Below are 24,261 nucleotides of genomic sequence, written 5' to 3'. Positions count from 1 at the left end.
TTTGTTCAGCCCTTCTCACTTTTTATAAGTTACCGCCAACCATGAAATGATCCATTTTAATAACTACGGCAGTAGCATATAGCAGTTAGCATTCCATGACCCACAATGCACTTCTGCCATGACCCTACCCCGCCGAATTCTTATTGGTTGACGTGTGTGTGACGATTGCTGACATTTTCTTTGTCTCTTCCGCGAATGAGATAAATAATATCATTTGATATTTTACAGTAATGTGTTAATAATTTCACAAATAAGTCGCTCCTGAGTATATGTCGCACCCCCGGCCAAACTGAAAAAATCTGCGACTTATAGTACGAAAAATACTGCAGTCATATTGCAATCTGCACGTATCTCTTATGTGTGAGCCTGTTGATCACTTTTCTTTATTTATTTTATATTTCCCCCTAAAATGCGACTTATACTCCAGTGCAAGGTATATATGTTTTTTTTCCTTCTTTATCTTGCATTTTCGGCCGGTGCAATTTATACTCCGGAGCAATTAATAATCCGAAAAATACAGTATTGCAAGTATGCAATTGACTACTAAAGTATGGCACTTTTTGTCAGAGGCAAGAACCCTGCAGTCGTGACACTTCATCAAAATATGTCCAGGTCTCACATTCTCCCTGGTCACTGAACACAAAGAAAAGTCCTCTGTGGTCCTTAATGGGCTAAACGGTTGGAGTCTGCAAAGTGCAACCAGTCATGACAGGCTATATAGCCTTCATGCGGCTGCCAAGACGGATGCTATCACACACACAGGAGGTACATTGTGCACCTGTGTAACAGGTAGTGAAGGCCTCTCATGCACACTGAGCTTTTCCACCTTGCATTTTGGAAATATTCTCATTCATTCAGCTTGTGGGATATTATTGGGTGTGCATCAGCGTCACATTGCAAACCTTACACCAGGGCTGCCAAAACCGCCAGCCAATTGGAGTCATTTTGTTTAGACTTCCCAAATGTAACAAATATTGATGCTGACTTCTTTCAGGCCAACACAGTCATTGACGGCATGTCCGCAAGGCTAACGAGTTTGCATGAATTATCTCTACTGCGTTAGATCCTCACTCATGGTACGGCCGTACAGTTAAAATCACTCTTTTGCCCATTTTCATTTTGGCACAGAGCTCATTTCGTGAACTACCGTATTTCCTTGAATTGCCGCCGGGTATATAATATGCGCCTGCCTGGAATTACTGCCGGGTCAAACTCGTTTCGCAAAATAATTAGCGCATTCTTAGCATTACCGCCGGCTCAGAATTAACGCCGGGTCAAACCTGTTTCGCAAAATATTATTTTTATTAGCGCCTGTCTAGAATTTCCACCGGGTCAAACTCGTCACGTCACCTGTCATCGTTTTCAAAATGGAGGAGGCTGATTTCAATCATGGGGCGGTTTAGCTCGGTTGGTAGAGTGGCCGTGCCAGCAACTTGAGGGTTGCAGGTTCGATTCCCGCTTCCGCCATCCTAGTCAATGCCGTTGTGTCCTTGGGCAAGGCACTTTGCCCACCTGCTCCCAGTGCCACCCACACTGGTTTAAAATGTAACTTAGATATTGGGTTTCACTATGTAAAGCGCTTTGAGTCACCAGAGAAAAGCGCTATATAAATATAATTCACTTCACTTCACATTTGAAATCGCATAAAGGGAAAAAGATTAAGAGCTATTCATTAGGATTTAAGGTCCAAGCTATTGAATATGCTAAAAAGAACAGTAAGCAGCCATGTTTTACTAATATACAGTAGCTGCGTGTGTCAAATATGAGTCATTTAAGGACTCCCGCCTCCTGGTGGTAGAGGGCGCTAGTGATCCTTCTTGCGACTACTCGGCTGCAGAAGAAGTCACAACAAGCAGCAAGAGTGTTTATTTTTTCCTCTCGCTTGCACTTTTAACATGGAGGATTACATATCTAAAATAAAACAGTTTTCTAAACTGGACTTTCATTGGAAGCAGGAGGTAATAAAGGAAGATCTCCATCGAGACAGAGAGACTTTTAAAACTGAAGAAAGATAAGGAAGACTTCTATAAACAAGTTATCGATGCTTTTGATCAGAAGGAGCTGCGCATGGACTTCATTTATAAGTAAAGGTAAGACCATAATAAAGTTTATTTTATTAACTGTGCTTTTCATGATGGTATCCTTACATTACACTCAAATTTTTAAGCGCAGGCCTAAATTTACCGCATGCCTTTGGTAAGTGCCGGAGTGAGAAGAGGTTTTAAAATAATAAGCGCATGCTTGCCTTTACCGTATGTCTTTGGTAAGCGCCAGAGGGAGAATTTTTTTTTTAAATTAATTAGCGCCCCGGCGGCAATTCAAGGAAATATGGTATTAATCCTCCTCAACAACCTTTTTCCCCCTGACGAAAAGAAGTTTAGAACGAAACAAGACAAAATTACCATATTTTTCCGACTCTAAGGCACCTTTCATTTTTCAAAACTCTGCGTAATGTACATATTAATTCTGGTTGCGCTTACCGACCTTGAAGCTATTTTATTTGGTACATGGTGAAATGACAAGTGTGACCAGTAGATGGCCGTCACACATAAGAGATACGTGTAGACTGCAATATCACTCAAGTAAACAACACCAACATTATATATGTTCCATTGAAAATATATAACATTACATACGCTCAAAAATCTATTAAAAAAAATTTAGTAGGACTTTGGTAAGCTACTGTATGAAGCCACACCGCTTGATGGATTGTACTGTGCTTCAACATTGAAGTATTATTATGCTGTGTGTATAAGGTAAGACACATTATCTGGCCTTTTCTTTCACAATATTATGCAAAAGCAACTTTTCTTACTTTCTAGTACCTGCTGATCTGTATTTGGGATCTGCATAAGTCCTGCAAATTTGTGCACTTGCGCCTTTGTAGTCCGTCTCGATTTTGTAGTCGATAAGCTTCTTCTTTTCCTCTATCTTCTTGTTATGTGACATTCATCCTCCACTGTTGCATTGTCTAATATAAAGTAGTGTAAAGTTCTTAATTATATCTGTCAGTAAACTCACCATAAAAGCACTAAAACATACTGGTGTAGTGAGTTGACATTATTCACCTAAGGGTGAATAATGTCTTAATTATGATACATAAAACATTGGATATTTTCATAAAACGTATACGTGATCATCGAACTGTACAATGTAAAAAAAACTCACTTTAGTTATAAGAGTTCCGGTTTTGTGCTAAGAGACAATGTTCGAAGGGCTTGTTTGTGGAAGTTTGAGAGCGCAACAGGAATCCTATCAATGTTATAATTACACAATAGCAACAATTTTAGTCCTCAAAGGTTAAAAAATGCATGATTAGAAATGAAGTTCCAAATTGAGGTCGGGTCTTTCAAGTAGTGTTTTATCCAATTAATTTTAAAGGTGTTGTTTAGTGTAGTGAAATAATTGTAATTGTTCGTTATAACATTTCTTAATATCATTCATTTTGTTTTTCCAAATAACGTCAACCGGTGTTTTGTCAAAAGTTGTACATATTTTTTGGTTAACATGTAAAGAAATATCTGCATACGTAAGCCGGGAGATACCTTCTGCTTTGGAAAGCAAGGTTCTGCCTTTTAAGGATAAATCTCCCTGTAGACATTGGTTAAATCTTTTCTTAGTTTTTTCTACAATTGAATTAAAGTTCAAGACCCATCTAAAACTCAAATTTTTAATAAGTATTCCTAGGTAATTAATACTATCCTTAACTGGAATTTGACATATAGACCTCATTTCACATCTCTTCCTGTCTAGTTCATAATATAGCGCAGGGGTAGGGAACCTATGGCTCTAGAGCCAGATGTGGCTCTTTTGATGACTGCATCTGGCTCTCAGATAAATAAATCTTAGCTGACATTGCTTAACACGATAATTATGAATAATTCCGCTGGAATTCACAGTGCTAAAAATAACGTTCAAAATATAAAACATTCTCATGCATTTAAATCCATCCATCCGTTTCCTACCGCACCTGTTCAAGAAGTCGCATTAATGGTAAGAAGTATTTTATGTCATGATGGGGGGGTCCGCAGCTTGCTGCAGGGTCTTTCTCCCAGGAAGGCAGACAGACTACTTGGGACATGGCATTTAGGTAAAAACATGACTTAATTTAAACTAAAAAAATATACAAACAAAAATTGCTCACAGCGGAGGCATAACTTGGGCTAAGGACGAAAGCTAACACATAAACAGACTATGAACATAAATCAAACAAAACTTACTTGGCATGGCATGAAGCACGAAACTATGGCAAGGCATGAAACAAGTCAGCACAGAGCAAGAAAAGATCACATTGACGCCAGGGGCGACTGACTGGCAAAGACAAGCTTAAATACTGCCTCTGATTAGTGCTCGGGAAGCAGGTGAGCGGGCATTTTGTCCACCAGAGACAGGTGGACAAAATGAGTAACCAAGGAAACCAGACAAGGGAGTGGAAAAAAAACAGGAACTTAAAGAGTCCAAAGGACAAACAAAAACATGATCAACAGACATGACATTTGATTTATTATTGGTTAACTTCAGAATAACAATGTTATTAAAAAGAATAAGAGACTTATTATACTAAAAAAATGTTGGTCTTACTTAAAAATGCAGGCATTTAGTTGTATTCAGTGTTAAAAAATATGATATGGCTCTCACAAAAATACATTTTGAAATATTTGGCTTTCATGGCTCTCTCAGCCAAAAAGGTTCCCGACCCCTGATATAGTGCAACAACATCACACTATTAAATATATATACGATGATATTTACGAACCCTCGTTCCTTAGGGAATAATGGATCCATAAATGTTTTCATTTTCATCAATATGTAAGATATACTGCATAGTTATTGATAGAAAACAGTATCTAAGTTGAGTAAATGACTTACACGCTTGTATATATCAGTGACGTGCGGTGAACTAAACACCAGGTGAGGCATACATACTTTGTTTTTCTTCTTTTTTACTTAAATCAATATGTGCAGCTCTAGTCATTGTTGATTTAGGTTGCACATTAGAACAGTGGTTCTCAACCTTTTTTCAGTGATGTACCCCCTGTGAACTTTTTTTTTTTTTAATTCAAGTACCCCCTAATCAAAGCAAAGCATTTTTGGTTGGAAAAAAAGAGATAAAGAAGTAAAATACATACTATTTGGAAATAAAAGATATAAAAATAACTAAAAACATGTTGAAAAATAAACAAGTGATTCAATTATAAATAAGATTTTCTACACATCAACTTAAAGGGCACCCTTTTGGGATTGTAATAGAGATCCATCTGGATTCATGAACTTAATTCTAAACATTTCTTCACAAAAAATCAATCTTTAACATCAATATTTATGGATCATGTCCACTAAAAATCTAGCCGTCAACACTGAATATTGCATTGTTGTATTTTTTTTTTTTCACAGTTTATGAACTTACATCTGCGATGAGGTGGCGACTTGTCCAGGGTGTACCCTGCCTTCCGCCCGATTGTAGCTGAGATAGGCGCCAGCGCCCCCCGCGACCCCGAAAGGGAATAAGCGGTAGAAAATGGATGGATGGATGAACTTACATTCATATTTTGTTGAAATATTATTCAATAAATATATTTATAAAGAATTTTTGAATTGTTGCTATTTTTAGAATATATATATTTTTTAATCTCACGTACCCCTTGGCATACGTCCAAGTACCCCCAGGGGCACGCGTACCCCCATTTGAGAACCACTGCACTAGGCCACTGAGTAGTTGGGAAGGAGTAGGACAAACTAGCTGTAAATTGTATTATTTTTAACCAACTATTGGTCAAGGAGAGCTAAATTGCACCACCCATTAGTTGGCTTGGGAATAAGCCAACATTGTAGTGAGTATAACTCAGCGTTTGTGTTAAATCATCCATTTTCTACTGCTTTAAATTAATCAAACAACATTGAGTTAGCATAACTCAACTTTTGTGTTAAACAATTCAACGCAAAACTTGCGTTGAAAAAAATTAACCCAAAATGTTGAGTTCAAACAACTAAAATAGAGGGCTCGTCCATTTCTGAACCAGCATTTGTGTTAAAACTGGGTTATTTTTTTAACCCAATATTTTTAGTGTGTAGTGGTTAGAGTGTCCGCCCTGATATCGGTAGGTTGTGAGTTCAAACCCCGGCCGAGTCATACCAAAGAATATACAAATGGGAGCCATTACCTCCCTACGTGACACTCAGTATCAAGGCTTGGAATTGGGGGTTAAATCACCAAAAATGATTCTCGGGCGCGGCGCAGCTGCTGCTCACTGCTCCCCTCACCTCCCAGGCGGTGAACAAGGAGATGGGTCGAATGCAGAGGACAAATTTCACCACACCTAGTGTGTGTGTGTGACAATCATTGCTACTTTACTTTTTACTTTACTTAAATCTATGAGGCAGTGAAATGCAATAATACTACAATTAAAAATAATGTGCAGACACTAAGAAAACCCCAAGTTGAAGTTTTTTTGTTTTTTTTCAGAATGCAGTGTGATGAAGTAATAATAACAGGGCACAGAAATGGAAATCTTGAAGATGTATTTTAGTATGTGTTATCTCTGATTTGGTCACTAGAGGGCAGTTGATACACACATTGTATTAAGTACTGTTCACAGCACCAGGGAAAATAAATGCAAACAAATGGATTAAAACTCTCTCAAAGTCAAAGTTATTCTGGGTCACTGTAGCGGCGAACAGCTGTCTCGTCAGCTGATGCACGAGCTCGCAACCGCGGCGACTTGGTAACCTGCCAAACCCCGTCTGAAAAAATAATAATAAATAATTAAATAAATATATTTTATGGTAAAGCACAGCCGCACCACCTACTCACCTTGACAACCCCAGGTAAAAAGTAGATAATCCAGCATTAGTTCAGCTAGTCTGTTTATATCAGGGGTGTCAAACTCAAACACAGAGTGGGCCAAAATTTTAAACCGAACGAAGCCGCGGGCCAACGTTGAACAAATGAACCTTTTAATAGGGACCCCAACAAGTTTTGCATTGAATATTGAACAAGCAAGGCTTATATAACTTTAGTGACATGCAAAATCCAGTTTCAACTAATTATAATAATTAAAAGACTATCAATGGCATCCATCCATCCATTTCCTACCGCTTATTCCCTTTTGGGGTCGCGGGGGGCGCTGGCGCCTATCTCAGCTACAATCGGGCGGAAGGCGGGGTACACCCTGGACAAGTCGCCACCTCATCGCAGGGCCAACACAGATAGACAGACAACATTCACACACTAGGGACCATTTAGTGTTGCCAATCAACCTATCCCCAGGTGCATGTCTTTGGAGGTGGGAGGGGCCTATCCCCAGGTGCATGTCTTTGGAGGTGGGAGGGGCCTATCCCCAGGTGCATGTCTTTGGAGGTGGGAGGAAGCCGGAGTACCCGGAGGGAACCCACGCAGTCACGGGGAGAACATGCAAACTCCACACAGAAAGATACCGAGCCTGGATTTGAACCCAGGACTGCAGGACCTTCGTATTGTGAGGCAGACGCACTAACCCCTCTTCCACCGTATATGTATATGTATATATATATATATATATATATATATATATATATATATATATACAGTATATACATATGTATGTATGTGTATATATATATATATACACACACACATATATATATATATATATATATATATATATATATACATATATATGTATATATACATACATATATATATATATATATATATATATATATATATATATACATATATATGTATATATATATATATATTTTTTTTTTAATTAAATACAATCCACATACAAACAAAACCTGTAAAATTAATACGTAGGTCAATTTTCAATTGACCTGTTATTAAAATAATAAGTAAAATTGACATTTTTCAATCAAACAATGAACATTTTTCATTTTAAAATTATATTGAACAAACAACAATGTGTACATTGTTGCTTGTTCAATGAAATGTAATCTTTTTTTTTCTTTTAGTTTTAAAAAAAGGTGTAGCGCTTTAATTTGAGGCGTAGAACTTTGCGGAACATTGCAAGTTGTTTTAGTGTTACGCATCATTGACAGATTCCAATAGTGTAGTTCAAATTTAAATAGTGATTAGTCAGTCATGATTAGTCAGGCGCATTTTCAGTTCCGCTATTATTTACAATATAAAGTACAGCACATAAAATATATATATATTTTTTTAAAGAAATTTTTATTTTTTTTAGATAAACACAGTTTTTTTTTGTAATATTGTCTTACGGAACTATAAATATTCATGTAATACTGTCTGTATTTCTTTTACAGGTTTTGTTTGTATGTGGAATGTATTTATAAAAAAATTAATAATAATAATAAGTATTCCATCCATCCATCAATTTTTAACTGCTTGTCCCTTTTGTTATCCACAATTCTCAATATGTTGTCACATTTTGAGTTTTATTGTAAGTGACCTATTCTATTTTTATATACATTGTTGTTTGTTCAATAGAATTTTCAATCAAAACTTAAGACATTAAGACCACCACAAGTGAGAAAAGTAACTACAAACCAATATGGCTCATTTTAAGGCTATTTATTTAGCGAGAACGACGTGTTTAACGCTAAAAAATACACATTTAGCTGAATTTCTGTATTTGTCAGAACAACACAAGGCAAGCATCGGTATTCTGTGTATTATATCCAAAGATATCAGCTCGATAAATAAAAACAAATATTTTCGCATTCACCTCTGTGGTCCTGGACTTGTCCACTCAGCCGGATGGAGCAGGTAAATGAATAAGGAGGGGCGTCGCCCGCTTCTTAAATAGTGTAACATAAAGGAAGGTCGAATAGAACTTGTGCACAGAACAGGGGTGATAAACTGTGTCTGACAGCTCCACTTTGACTTATAATTGCTGAAATGAGGAAACACAGGTTCACGTTTCAGCCTTAGCCTGGTCCGTCAAATATGCTATGTAAATGGACCACGTTCACGTGACTTTTTGTTTAACCACAATCCATTTGAGTAAAAGTGGTTTACGACTAAGCCAAATTGTCGCTTTATTTGACAAATTAACATTTATAGGATAGCAGGAAGTTCGTCCCCAGAAAATTAGGTCAGAATACCATAAAGAAACACAGGTTTATAAACAGCAATTAACAAATTAACATTTCATGGATAGCAGGACGTCCGTAGGAAATTCGGTCAAAATACCATAAAGAACCACAGGTTTATAACAGCAATTAACAATTAACAGATTAACATTTCAAGGATAGCAGGAAGTTTGTCCCCAGGAAATTTGGTCAGAATACCATAAAGAAGCACAGGTTTATAAACAGCAATGAGGTGCAGAGGAGATGAAGCCTCACCTGCTTAGGAAACGAGCAATGCGGCGGCCAGCTGTCTGAAGGCAGGGGGGTCCTGAGCACGGGTCATAAGTTCCAACCGGGGCCTGGTTGATGTCATCTGGGACAGGTAGGTCAGCCGTGGACCGCTCTAAGGGCGGTGGCAACCCCTGAATGGCAGGCACGCGCACGTCCTGAGAGCTTGTGCGGCTGGAAGGGCGTTCCGGAAGAAGTTCCTGTAAAATACATAAAGGCGGTGACTGGTCTCTGTAGAGAGAGTCCAGGTTTCAGATCCGTAAGGGAGACTGCGGTGCTGGGGCTTTCTGACAGCTTAAAGTTAAAGTAGCAATGATTGTCACACACACACTAGGTGTGGCCAAATTATTCTCTGCATTTGACCCATCACCCTTCATCACCCCCTGGGAGGTGAGGGGAGCAGTGAGCAGCAGTGGTGGCCACGCCCGAGAATCATTTTTGGTGATTTAACCCCCAATTCCAAGCCTTGATGCTGAGTGCCAAGCAGGGATGTAATGGCTCCCATTTTTATAGTCTTTGGTATGACTCGGCCAGGGTTTGAACTCACAACCTGCCCATCTCAGGGCGGACACTCTAACCCAGGGGTCGGGAACCTTTTTGAAAGCAAGAGCTACTTCTTGGGTACTGATTAATGCCAAGGGCTACCAGTTTGATACACACTTAAATAAATTGCCAGAAATAGCCAATTTGCTCAATTTACCTTTAATAAATAAATCTATATATATATATAAAAATGGGTATTTCTGTCTGTCATTCAGTTGTACATTTTTGTTCCTTTTACGGAAGTCTTTTGGTAGAGAATTAATGATGAAAAAACACTTAATTGAATGGTTTAAAATAGAAGAAAACACAAAAAAAATTAAATTACATTTTGAAACATAGTTTATCTTCAATTTCGACTCTTTAAAATTCAAAATTCAACCGAAAAAAATGAAGAGAAAACTAGCTTATTTGAATCTTTTTGAAAAAAAAAAAAAAAAAAAAAAATGTTTTATGGAACATCATTAGTAATTTTTCCTGATTAGGATTAATTTTAGAATTTTGATGACATGTTTTAAATAGGTTAAAATCCAACCTGCACTTTGTTAGAATATATAACAAATTGGACCAAGCTATATTTCTAACAAAGACAAATCATTGTTTCTTCTAGATTTTCCAGAACAAAAATTTGAAAAGAAATTCAAAAGACTTTCAAATAAGATTTAAATTTGATTCAACAGATTTTCTAGAATAATTTCTTTGAATTTTAATCATAAGTTTGAAGAAATATTCTTCGTCGAAAAAACAGAAGCTACAATGAAGAATTAAATTAAAATGTATTTATTATTCTTTACAATAAAAACAATTACTTGAACATTGATTTAAATTGTCAGGAAAGAAGAGGAAGGAATTTAAAAGGTAAAAAGGTAAATGTGTTTAAAAATCCTCAAATCATTTTTAAGGTTGTATTTTTTCTCTAAAATTGTCTTTCTGAAAGTTATAAGAAGCAAAGTAAAAAAAAAAAAAATGAATTTATTTAAACAAGTGAAGACCAAGTCTTTCAAATATTTTCTTGAATTTTCAAATTCTATTTGAGTTTTGTCTCTCTTAGAATTAAAAATGTCGAGCAAAGCGAGACCAGCTTGCTAGTAAATAAAGACAATTTAAAAAATAGAGGCAGCTCACTGGTAAGTGCTGCTATTTGAGCTTTTTTTAGAACAGGCCAGCGGGCGACTCATCTGGTCCTTACGGGCGACCTGGTGCCCGCGTTGGTGACCCCTGGACTAACACCTCGGCCACTGAGCAGGTTGTATGTGGGGTGAGGGCCGGATGAGCAGAATCTGAAAGGAACAAAGTAAAAGACTTTTGCCACATGTGACGACCACAAAGACGGACAGTATTGAGAAAAAAAAACCTAGGGAAGACACAGTATGCCCAAAAGGGGGTAACTACCACTAATGCCACCACCACCACTGCCTGTTTGAACTGCAGCTACTCCGTGGTTTAGTGGTTAGAGTGTCCGCCCTGAGATCAGTAGGTCGCGAGTTCAAACCCTGGCCGAGTCATACCAGAGACTGTAAAAATGGGAGCCATTACTTCCCTGCTTGGCACTCAGCATCAAGGCTTGGAATTGGGGGTTGAATCACCCAAAAATATTCTCGGGCGTGGCCACCGCTGCTGCTCACTGCTCCCCTCACCTCTCAGGGGGTGATCAAGGGTGATGGGTTGAATGCAGAGAATAATTTGGCCACATCTAGTGTGTGTGTGACAATCATTGGCACTTTCAACTTTAACTCAAAAATCAGCAATTCCCAAAGGTTAATACATCAGATTTAACAAAATACAAAATACTAAACAGAATAAAGACACAAAACTAACAAAAAAAAGCAGTGCAATAATAAGGAACACAAAGAGCCAACAAGTCACATGTCAGTGGTTTCTGTGGAGAATGCATATATTTTTAAGAGTTTGTTCTTAATTCCTAGTCATGTTTAAAGCAGCTAATATTTTCCCCTTATGTACTCTTTTTGCTTATGTCCGCATGTAAACTCTGTGCTTACCTTAAAGAGGTTGGAATGTGAGAGTATAGCAGACTCCCTTTTTACCTTATCAGTACTACAACAATGAGGCTGTGTTCCTTTCTAGACAGGAGTGGGGTCGGTTTTCGCATTCAATAAGTCGTCTCTTCCCGTTTGATTTTCAGACCGCTTCTAGACGCCGCTATTAACGGACTGTAGGACGGGTCTCCTAAAGCTTTAGTAAAACTTGATAATTTTCCAATTCTGTCTTCTTACTCTGAATATATGTCATCTGATTTTACAATTTGGGATTGACCAGTAACTTGTACTCCCTGAGAGGAAGACTGGTCAGACGCAACATTTCAAACGTACGGCCCGAAAGCCTGATAGGAGCCGCAAACAGGTTTAATCTGGCCCGCAAGATCAGTTTGCCAAATATAAAAATTAGCTGTATTTTATTTTTTTTAAATGAAAGAAACTATTTTAAATCTGTCCACAGGATATCGCCACAGCAACTCAAGTGTAACCAAGGTCACACATGACAGTGTTTAAAGTAGCAGTAGAGTGGACAAACAAGTATGTGTCAGGTAAAGGTGGTGACGATTCATTGATTGAAACTTTTATTAGTAGATTGCACAGTACAGTACATATTCCGTACAATTGACCACTAAATGGTAACACCCCAATAAGTTTTTCAACTTGTTTAAGTCGGGGTCCACGTTAATCAATTCATAGTACGAACCCCAAGATGCAAAGATGGCAGACTCGGTGCAGGAAAGCAGGATTTAATGTCCAAAATTCAGGAAAAAAATGCAAACCAAGAGCAGGAAACGAGAAACTACAGCTATCAGCTTACAATACTCCAGCACTGACTGTTTGGGTGCAGTTAAGGCAGGTGTAAATAGCAGCTGGCTGATTGACACCAGGTGTGGCCAGGTGCCAATCAGCCACAGCTGAGGGGAAACAGCACTCAGATAAGAAGGAAACGGAACAAAAATAAGAGCACTGACATGAAATAAAACAGAGGAAAAACTGAGTGAACATGATACCAACTTGTAGATCTATCGGAAATATTCAATAGGTTCACAAGAGTTTTTTTAAGCGCCTTACTTTGTGCATTTCTATTGACAACTCCAGGTACATATGGCATCTCATCTTAAAAAGAGTTGTTTACTAACTTTATTCCTACAATAACAGTACACAACGCAGAGCTTTAATGTGAAGCACAAACCACTCCAAAAGGTTGTGTTTATAGTGAGATGCTGGAAGTGTACTTTTTTGGGTGTCAGCTGTGGTCCAAACCCCCAGGTCAGGGGTTACAATTGTTTTGTAAAAAGCATAAAGATGATTGAGTTTGGGTTCCCTTAAGACAGGGGTCAGCAACCCAAAATGTTGAGAGCCATATGGGACCAAAAATACGAAAACAAATCTGTCTGTAGCCGCAAAACTAATTTAAAAGCCATAGATAGTGTGTCATGAGATATAATTTGAATTAAGAGGACTTAAAGGAAACTAAATGAGCTCAAATATAGCTACTAATGAGGCATAATGATGCAATATAGCTAGCCTAAATAGCATGTTAGCATCGATTAGCTTGCAGTAACCAAATAAGTCAGTGAAGATCAGTGAAGCATGTTTGTATTAAACAGTGTGCTTTATGACAACTAGGGAGGTTTGTGTCATGTTTATCCTACAGAAACCATATTAAAACAATTATATTTTTTCCCTTAGTCTTTTTACATTTTTTAAAAAGCTACCAAAAGTTACCATGAATTGATGAAGGTGGACCCAGACTTAAAACAAGTTGAAAAACTTATTGGGGTGTTACCATTTAGTGGTCAATTGTGTGGAATATGTACTGTACTGTGCAATCTAATAAAAGTTTCAATCAATCAATTAAAAGCGCCAGAAAGCCATTAGGGCGGCACTTAAGAGCCACGGGTTGCCGACTACTACCTTGAGAGAACCAAATAAATGTGCTAGAACAATTTAGTAATTGAAATCATACTTGCTTGTCATATTATCCAGCTGTAGGGAGCTAAATATTCCAACTTAAGATACAAAAAAAGTTAACTATTAAGAATGTTTGGCGAAGAGAGACATTTAACATGACAAAAGCTGTGTGTTTCTCAGATTTTATTAACAAAGTGTATTTGCAAAGCACACTGCTTCTATAAAACATGAAGTGTTGGGTTTCTTTTATCACTTACAAAAAAAGCATGTGGAAAATGTTAAACCCACCCCAGTTGTAGAAAATAGCATCTCAAAAACATTTAAGTGATCCCAAAAAATAAACAGAAGGCGGAATTAAATTGAATGAAATATGTAATCAACAATCATTGTACTTGTCTATCTTTTTATTGGGTGACAATTTTGTAGTAGAGGGGAAGATGTCATCGTTTAATACTTACTACATCAGAATCAAATGTTAATGATTGAATAATAAATACAGAAAATGACAACTGTTAAGATTTCTGCCTGTTAAACTCCTGTAGACTATAAAGCCAAAAAGTGGTGATTCCTGGAAGTTATCGTGATTAACGTCGAGTGGCACTTATCTCAGTAGAAAACAAAGAGAACGTTTAATCAACTTCTTCAATTGTGGGGCCTGAAGACTCTCCGCCTCCTCCGGGAGCGCCGCCAGCACCAGGGAAACCTGGCATACCTCCTGGCATCCCCCCAGGCATACCCCCTGCACCCTGGTACAGCTTGGTCATGATGGGGTTACATATTTTCTCCAGCTCCTTCTGTTGGTGCTCAAACTCCTCTTTCTCTGCAGACTGAAGGTCATACAGTAATAAAATGTTATCATCAGTTGCACATTTAATTTACAGTTACAGTGGAAAAAGAAAAGTATCAAGACATACCTGGTTTTTGTCCAGCCAGCTGATGACCTCTTGGCACTTTTCCAGAATCTTCTGCTTGTCTTCATCACTGATCTTGTCCTTCAGCTTGTCGTCCTCCACAGTGGACTTGATGTTGAAGGCATAAGACTCCAAACCATTCTTGGCTGACACCTTTTCTCTTTGCTCGTCATCCTGGGCCTTGTAATCTTCAGCTTCCTTCACCATGCGCTCAATGTCGTCTTTGCTGAGGCGACCTGTGCATGACAATTGTCATTAAGAGACAATACACTGTAGGTGGTGCTGCCATTTCTGACTTAGCAGCCATTCTAAGGCAGTCAGAAGGCTGATGTTGGGGGAAGTTACCCATGACCTAAGAATAGATTATTAAAGGCCTACTGAAAGCCACTACTCTGATAGTTTCAATATCAATGCTGAAATCTTAACATCACAACTGATGTCAATGCAGCCAAGGTAGTTTAATAAATTGCAATTTTAAATTTCACGCGGAAGTATCATGCTAAAACGTCGCGGTATGATGATGCGTGCGCGTGACGTCACGCATTGTAGAGGATATTTTGTTCCAGCACTGTTCACAGCTATAAGTTGTCTGTTTTCAACGCATAATTCCACAGTATTATGGACACCTGTGTTGCTGAATCTTTTGCAATTTGTACAAAGAATAATGGAGACGTCAAAGAAGAAGGCTGTAGGTGGGAAGCGGTGTATTGCGGCCGCCTTTAGCAACACGAACACAGCCGGTGTTTCATTGTTTACATTCCCGAAAGATGACGGTGAAGTTTTACTATGGAACAGAGCGGTCAAGTGAACACGGTTGAATTGGACCACACACACACACACACACAAAGTACAGTGTATTATGCAGCGATCATTTCGGAAGATCGTGTTTCGAAGAGGGTCCCTTACGAAGGGCAGGGATGGGCATCGCCACCACCCGTCGACTGGTGCAGGGCCAACCTTCAGGTTGTACAGGTACGACCATATACTCTCACTAAAACATTAGTAAGACAATAAGTAGATATGGGATTTTCCAGGATTATCCTAGTAAATGTAATAACATTGGAATCGATCCTACTGTAGTTTTTTTTTCTATTCCTTCACTCTCACTTTCCTCATCCACCTATCTTTCATCCTCGCTCAAATGAATGGGGAAATTGTCGCTTTCTCGGTGCGAATCGCTCTCGCTGCTGGTGGCCATGATTGTAAACTATGTTCAGATGTGAGGAGCTCCACAACCCGTGACGTCAAACGCATATCGTCTGCTACTTCCGGTACAGGCAAGGCCTTTTTATTATTAGCGATCAAAATTTGCGAACTTTGTCAATATTCTCTACTAAATCCTTTCAGCAAAAATATGGCAATCATGAAATGATCAAGTATGACATAGAATGGACCCGCTATCCCCGTTTGAATGAAATCTCATTTCAGTAGGCCTTTAAATTAGCAAAGAATCGTAAAAAAAACAAACATACCCTTGTCATTGGTGATGGTGATCTTGTTCTCCTTGCCGGTGCTCTTGTCGGTTGCAGACACATTCAGGATGCCATTGGCATCAATGTCGAAGGTCACCTCGATTTGAGGGACGCCCCGGGGTGCTGGGGGGATTCCAGCCAGCTCAAATTTACCCAAAATGTTGTTGTCTTTGGTCATGGCCCTTTCACCCTCATACACCTGCAGATATAACATGTCATCACACATTTCTTTATAGAAAGAGCTCAGCCCATGTGTGCATGTCTTACCTGAATGAGCACACCAGGCTGGTTGTCGGAGTAGGTGGTAAAAACCTGCGTCTGCTTTGTAGGAATGGTGGTGTTTCTCTTGATGAGCGAAGTCATGACTCCTCCGGCGGTCTCGATACCCAGAGACAATGGGGTCACATCCAGCAGCAACAAGTCCTGGACATTCTCCGATTTGTCACCAGACAGAATTGCAGCCTGCACCGCTGTAAAGCAAAACAATTCCATTTAGAACACGTGTTCATTCATCAGCTGATGAATACGCTTTTAAGTACTGTTCAATTATTGTAGATTATACCTGCACCGTAGGCCACGGCTTCATCTGGGTTGATGCTCTTGTTGAGTTCCTTTCCATTGAAGAAGTCTTGCAGCAGTTTTTGGATCCTGGGAATACGAGTGGAGCCTCCTACTAAAACCAGTTCATGAATATCACCCTTGTCCAGCTTGGCATCGCGGAGAGACTTTTCCACAGGCTCCAGAGTTCCGCGGAACAAGTCTCCGTTGAGCTCCTCAAAGCGGGCCCTGGTGACCGAGGTGTAGAAATCGATGCCCTCGAAGAGGGAATCAATTTCGATGTTGGCCTGCGTGCTGGAGGACAGGGTTCGCTTCGCCCTCTCACAAGCTGTGCGCAGACGACGCACCGCCCTCTTGTTTCCGGCAATGTCTTTCTTGTGCTTGCGTTTAAACTCTGTGATAAAGAAGTTCACCATGCGGTTGTCGAAGTCTTCACCCCCCAAGTGGGTGTTGCCTGCCGTCGACTTGACTTCAAAGATGCCGTCTTCGATTGCCAGGATGGACACATCAAATGTGCCGCCGCCCAGGTCAAAGATCAGGACATTTTTTTCAGCACCAACCTGCAAATTTGAAATTCAGAGCAACATGTATCCATCATTAAAAGTCATAATAATCATATTTTGTTTGGTGAGACATGACGAAGAGTTTATGATGGATCCGTTTACTTTAAGCTCTGTCAGTCTGAAAATTGAACAACTCCAACAATCTACGAGCCAAATGGACTAGATCAGGGGTCTCACACACACGGGCCAATTGCGGCCTGCGAGACGTTATTTTGCGGCCCCCACCTTAACATGAAAGTTGAATGTTACTGCGGCCCGCAAGTTTTATATGAATGGCACGGACAGCGTTGCGTTATTTGGCCCCAAAAAGGCTCTTTCAACGTTCTGGTATGCCTACCCCTGCGTTAGTGGGAAAGTGGCAAATGAGTGAAAGCGACAAGAGACGTTGCCATAAAGACAAGGATTTTCTTGCGTGCCTGCAGTCACACCGCGACACCTGTCCGTCAGTAAAACAGTCCCCGATAACCTGGACCATTTCAAACTGTTGTGTTTTTATATTGTTTAATTAGCATTGCCTTACACGATGAACACTACATATCTTTCTAAAACACTCCGGGAGCCGTCCCTTTTTTGCGCACGCTATCCTGATACTTTCCCGGCTATTATCCGCCGACCGCAGTGTTGCTGTATGGAGGAGAAACGGGACACATTGCGCAAACAATCCCCGTGCATTGGCTAAATACTAATATAATCCACAACCCTAAACATGTCCTTTTCAAACCCTGCAGTGAAGAGAAGGGTTCGTGATGAGCAAAGACAATTCCAGGAAAAGTGGGAGATGCAATATTTCTTTGTTGAGCACAGGGGCACCCAATCTTATTTGCACAGAGAAAGTTGCGATGCACAAGGGATACAATTTGAAACGTCATTACATAACTAGACATGCTGAGGAGCATGCAACATTTTATTTTTTAAGAAATCTTTTTTTGCGGCCCAGCCTCACCCAGACTCTGCATCCAGTGGCCCCCAGGTAAAGTGAGTTTGAGACCCCTAGACTAGATGTTTGATTACTCAGGAAAGCCATTGTGTACTACACCACAAGAAACATTGTCAATCTACACATATCTCTTCACCTTCTTATCCAGGCCGTACGCAATAGCCGCAGCAGTAGGCTCGTTGATGATGCGAAGGACGTTGAGCCCAGAGATGGTGCCAGCATCTTTGGTGGCCTGACGCTGAGAGTCATTGAAGTAGGCTGGCACGGTCACAACAGCATTGTTTACAGACTGCAGAGGACAAAAAAACAAACCCTTACTCTACAGACTTTACTTGCTATGCATACATTAAGTCCAACAAACATATTTGATTTAGCGTTAGCCTGATATCAATTATTAATATTGAAGTAATTTGTACTTGACTTATTGTCAATCATTTTTGATTTTTTTTAAATAAATTTAAAATGTTTAACTGGTATTTTATCCCAGTGGTTCTCAAATGGGGGTACGCGTACCCCCATTTGAGAACATGAGATTTTTTTTAAATATTCGAAAAATAGCAACAGTTGAGAAATCCTTTATAAATATATTTATTGAATAATACTTCCAACAAAATATGAATGTAAGTGCATAAACTGTGAAAAGAAATGCAACAATGCAATATTCAGTGTTGACAGCTAGATTTTTGTGGACATGTTCCATAAATATTGCAAAAGATTTTTTGTGAAGAAATATTTAGAATTAAATTCATGAATCCAGATGGATCTTTATTACAATCCTAAAAGAGGGCACTTTAAGTTGATAACATGTGTAGAAATCTTTATTTATAAATGAATCACTTGTTTATTTTTCAACAAGTTTTTATTTATTTTTATATCTTTTTTTCCAAATAGTTCAAGAAAGACCACAACACATGAGCAATATTTTTGCACTGTTAATTTAACAAATCAGAAACTGATGACATAGTGCTGTATTTGACTTCTTTCTCTTTTTTTCAACCAAAAATGCTTTGCTCCAATTAGGGGGAATTTGAATAAAAAAAATGTTCACAGGCGGTACACCGCTGACAAAAGGTTGAGAACCACTGATCTAGAGTACTACGTTCTGCCCAAAGTTGTGACAAAACAGAGATGGTAGAAAGGTGATTATGGATCACAAGCTTCAAAACAGAATGTGGATGTAAAAATGTTAACATTCAATTTTGTTAAGCCTGTTTTATATCTGGTACTAGATGTATTTCACATAGACTATATTTTCCCCTCCTATTAAAATCAAACAAGCCTAACTAGGAAATAAAAATGTCTGACGGGGCGGAGAAGCAAAGCAGCCATATCTAGGGCTGAACGATTAATTGCATTTGCAATTTGATTGCGACACAATATGCAGTTTATTAACTGCAAAGGCTAGCAAGCGAGCGGAGCAGGAAGGGAGAGAAGAGAATACTACGATATTTAGTGGAGTTATATACCAGAGTTTGTCAAATTGTAAATAAATAATGTCCTTGTTAAAGAAGGCATTACAAAATCAATCAGCCCGAGCAAATGTCATTAAAAAGTATGCAGGCATACCTTTCCAAGGTACGCTTCTGCAATCTCCTTCATTTTCAGCAGCACCATGGAGGAGATCTCTTCTGGGTAGAAGCTCTTGGTCTCCCCCTTGTACTGCACCTCCACTTTGGGACGCGTACTATCATTGATGACATTGAAGGGCCAATGTTTCATGTCGCTCTGAACAACAGTGTCATCAAACCGCCGTCCTATAAGCCGCTTCGCATCTGTGTAGCAGAAGGCAATAATGCGTTATTATGTAGAAAAATCATAGTCATGGTCAACATTAACTTTGCGTACCAAATACTGTGTTTGTGGGGTTCAATGCAACTTGGTTCTTTGCAGCGTCACCAATCAGCCTCTCCGTGTCAGTGAAGGCAACATAACTGGGTGTGGTCCTGTTTCCCTGGTCATTGGCAATGATCTCCACTTTGCCATGCTGGAACACACCTACACAGGAGTAGGTAGTGCCCAGATCGATACCAACCGCTGGTCCTTTGGACATAGTTCCTGTGAAAACAACAAAAGCTTTGACGTCAGCCCTATTCCGAAGAGATCAGTAACTCTACAAGCACAACGTGGGGCTACAGGGAAACACCACAATGCTATAACAATCTGCGCCACAAAAGGAAACTAAGAGCCCACAGCACCCGTTTTAACACTTGGAGTACCTTATGGTGTTTGAGAGTGAGAGAGGGACAAGACTTATACGGGTGATGATAACAGATTGTGTGCCACTGCACGTGTTAAATATTGTTTTGAAGCTTTTACTTTGAAAGTGTTACTTCTGCTGCAGAGAACACGCTGGCCTGTTTTAATAAATACTTAGGCCTAATACACTACTGTAATTTAATGTTGGTCATAATGACTGTACTTGTAGAACAAAGTGCTTTCTGAGGTGGCACTTGAAAATGTTGAGAACCACTGCCTTAGTTCATACAGCCTTGTGTTTATGCAAGTTTATAAAGGGGAGAGGCAACACAACCTGTGTTAACCGTGTAATTAGAGCATATGAATTTTAGTTAGATAAACTCCAAAAGCATGCAGAGCACAGCTTTATATGCTTGTACGATTGTGTTTGTTTCTGTAGATTACATAATACATTGAATTTAAGTAGCTGAGATTAAAAACGTGTATTGCATCTATTATAATCATTCTGCCACGGCTAATTATGCAATGTAATTTTTAACCCAGGCAGAGGCAGCTGGAGTGCAACACTGGTTATCCCTGCTTTATATCATGCATTTAATTACCACAATGTTAGTATGAAAATCATTAATATCAATCAAGGAGATCATTGTCAGAATAGTCTCAGTCTATGATTCTCAACACTGCTTTATATCATGCTTTTAATTACAACAATGGTTGTAATAAATTATCAAATGTATCAATAATCAAGCACATTTTGTCAGAATAGTCTCAGCCACTGATTCTCAAAACTGTGGTACAGGCTCCATCTAGTGGCAAGTCAAAAACATGCAATTAATATTCAAAGTCTTACCGTTGACACTGTGTCTGAAGTTACAGTGGCCACAAATATTAAATATAATTGTTAAATCAAACATCTGCCCTGTTTATAATAAATGTTAAGGATTGCTACACCAGTGTAGTGCACCGTGAGATATTGTTTGCTGTGCCGTGGAAAATAATGCAATTTCACTTGTATGGTCAGAAAAATATTTTTGGCAAACCAATAATTATAATCCGCAAACAATGTTCCGTTGTAGAGTCTGTGCTTTCTGGAGATCAGCAGAGTAACCATGTAATATTCTTCCGTACCGAGAGGTGGCAGCAGAGAGCTTGTTGCTTTGTACGCCTACTTTGAGACAAGAGAATTAATGATGGTCATGGTTTCAAGTCATATTGAACAATTGTGTCAGGTATTTGATAAGAATGACTTTATATTGTCAAAACAGGCTAAAGAGTTTTGTTTATAAGATTTTCTGATGGTGGCGTCTGTCACTCGCATGGACATCTTATAAGTAGACAGCATCGACCACTGACGCTGAGAGTAGCGAGGCCGCCATCTTGGAGTGGTGATCCGCTCCACTCAGTTCAATTGCACTATGTGCGCATAATCTTATTCACTGAATACTAGGGTTGGGTATAGAGTATCGATTGGAACCGGGACTAACTTTCGGACTCTCCCGGAATCGTTCAAAATTTTAAATTTCGATTCCTAGTTTCAATACCCAGTCCGTCGACCGGGAAAAAATAAGTCCGCCAACCCGGAAGAAGAAGCCGCTGAACACCAACGAAGAAGAACCCACCGCCGGAAGTGTTAGCATAGCTGAGCCTATGTAACCGAGCGAGTCAGTCAAGCATGGCGGTCGAAAGTGTGGCTTTATTTTACAAAAAAAAAAAAAATGAAATATCGGCAAAATGAAACACGTGCGACAGGACTGTATCGTGCTTAGAAGGTGCACGTCCAACATGATTAAGCACCTCCGAGTTCATGGAGTACAAATAAATGTGTGCCCCGTCTTGGATAGGAGACACTATCTGTCCAGAACGCTCACGCATCCTGCTTGAGAAGGCGGATATGCTCATTTTCCTAAACAACAACTGTCTGATTTTATACTGTACCTGCTGCTAATCTGGATTGGATTTTGCAAGTTGTTTATTGTTTATTTGCTTTTCTGCACCAAGTTAGCCCATCAGTGGGAGCACGGTAACACGTTTAAGTACCTGCAGCATCATACACCTGTATGTGTAAATGTGTCTTCATGAGGTTTTCAAAATTAAAGCTCTCTTGATGAAAGTGTACCCCTGTGAAAATGTACTCATAATTTGTAATATTTATAATCAGGTTCATGCATTTGATATTTATTTTCTAGTTTAAAACAGCCCTGTGAGGAATTAATAGTAAAGTTCATAAAACGTTAATAGAATTAAAATTGATGGAAAGTAGACTATTTCATTCCGAAAGACTGTAGGATAACTAGCTCATTCAAAATATCCTAAACTTTTTTTTGACCCTGCCTTTTTTTTTTTTTTGTAAAGAAAATAATCTGGAATCGTTCGAATTGAAAAGATACCCAACCCTATCAGTACTGAACACCATCCCGGCCTCTTTATTTTTCTACCTGACATCTGTCAGTTTAGGCTGCTCGTCAGCTTCCTCGTCACCACTTCAAAATGGCGGCTAACTTTCCCGCGTCACAGCAGCCAATGCTGCGTCTACTTAAAAAGATGTCTACGGTTACTCGGGTCACAGAACAATACCGTAACCAGTGTAAGGGGAACTGAAGGGCGGGGGACAGATTATATGACGACGTGTGTGGTGTGTCGAACGCTTTCTTTTTGTGTATTATTATGCTTAGATTGCTAAAAAGGGAAAAGTGCGGCACACGACGATGGGATAGTGTCCCCCTGGATATTATAAATGAATGTTTTTTTAATCTTGGCTCAGAAAAAGGTTATGTTGGTTTTTATGGCGGTACATCTGGTCTTAAGTGGTGCTTAGTGGAAAAAAAAGTGTTAAAAAACACTGGTATATAAGCTTGAAAGAAATGCATTGCGACGTCTGCGCATGCGCTAGGGTGTGGCTCTAAGCTTCCACGAGGCATGGAACTTCCTGTACCATTTCAGCTTTGTGCAAATTCGACAAGTTCTAAGCAACTACGACATATATTGTGTATAAATATAAAGTATGTGAATTGATGGTATACAGCAATAACCGACATTAAGAACAGTAACGGTGTACTAAACTACAAGTCAATCGTACCTTAGCTGTTCTACCAGCTGGCATTTCATTAAAATTGTTTTGTTACTTGAAAACGACAAAGAAGTAAAGAAATAAAACTGACCTGTGTGACTTTCGGCCTTTTGTGGTCCTGGACAGGTCTGCTAAGCGTGTGGAGGCGAAGATGAATGACCGAGCAAAGGTCTCACACGAGTCTTTAAAGATTGCAGCATAGAAGCTTCTGGAAGGCTCTGGCAGGAAAGGCGGGGCCTGCAGTCCTGAATGGTCCAATCAGAAGCCAGTTTTTCTCCTACGTCATATGGCGCTGCCCAGTCTGCTTGCGTAACAACTTTCTGCCGTAACTGCGAACATGGTAACGCTGCTCAATATTATGCTTACGGCTGATTATTTTTTATCTTCATAAATGTCGGTTTATTATAGTAAAAGCGACATTTTCACATTGGCTTAATGTTTTCAATGTATCCATTAAATGCTGGAAAATGGTTAAAAAATACAAACCCCCTTAAATTGATACCTTTATTGGAGTAATTTAAAGTGATTTAGATTAGCCTTTTTGTCTTTCGTATCTTATCCTATTTTTATCGTTATTATTTATATAATTGTATTTATTTTATATACAACTTGTATTTGCTTTTATTCTGTTTTGTTAAAGACAATAATTGCTCAACCTGCAGGATGTTGAAAAAAGTTATGTTGAAAGTGCCCTCTATTTTTGTGTCCATTCTGAGTATATGTTTGTATGTACACTTGTTCAGTAAAAGATTTTTCCTTCCATTTTCTACCGCTAAATTGCCACTACA

At 39.1% G+C, this 24,261-nt stretch overlaps 2 protein-coding genes across 2 annotated transcripts in view; both read right to left on the bottom strand.

Annotated features, from left to right (window-relative positions):
• The window catches only part of LOC133537285 (multidrug and toxin extrusion protein 1-like), a 38,620-nt gene extending 24,821 nt beyond the window's left edge, over positions 1–13,799 (bottom strand). The window contains exons 1-2 of the mRNA XM_061878277.1: positions 12,559–13,799; positions 9,307–9,518 (exon numbers count right to left, since the gene is read on the bottom strand). The gene's annotated coding sequence lies outside the window, so the exon portion shown is untranslated. The remainder of the gene's footprint in view (positions 1–9,306; positions 9,519–12,558) is intronic.
• Positions 13,800–13,937: 138 nt separating this feature from the next.
• LOC133537283 (heat shock cognate 71 kDa protein-like) lies at positions 13,938–23,721 on the bottom strand. The gene is made up of 9 exons (XM_061878274.1): positions 23,565–23,721; positions 20,056–20,265; positions 19,777–19,982; positions 18,347–18,499; positions 16,715–17,270; positions 16,420–16,622; positions 16,153–16,351; positions 14,684–14,916; positions 13,938–14,596 (listed from the first exon to the last, which is right to left on the bottom strand). The coding sequence occupies exons 2-9, from the start codon at positions 20,258–20,260 to the stop codon at positions 14,399–14,401; spliced, it is 1,953 nt and encodes a 650-aa protein (XP_061734258.1). The 5' UTR covers positions 20,261–20,265; positions 23,565–23,721; the 3' UTR covers positions 13,938–14,398.
• Between the last annotated feature and the right edge of the window lie 540 nt (positions 23,722–24,261).

This window comes from Nerophis ophidion, linkage group LG18 (genome assembly GCF_033978795.1).
Source record: "Nerophis ophidion isolate RoL-2023_Sa linkage group LG18, RoL_Noph_v1.0, whole genome shotgun sequence".
NCBI classification, from domain to species: Eukaryota; Metazoa; Chordata; class Actinopteri; order Syngnathiformes; family Syngnathidae; genus Nerophis; species Nerophis ophidion.
This window is presented reverse-complemented; position numbering and strand designations above follow the sequence as displayed.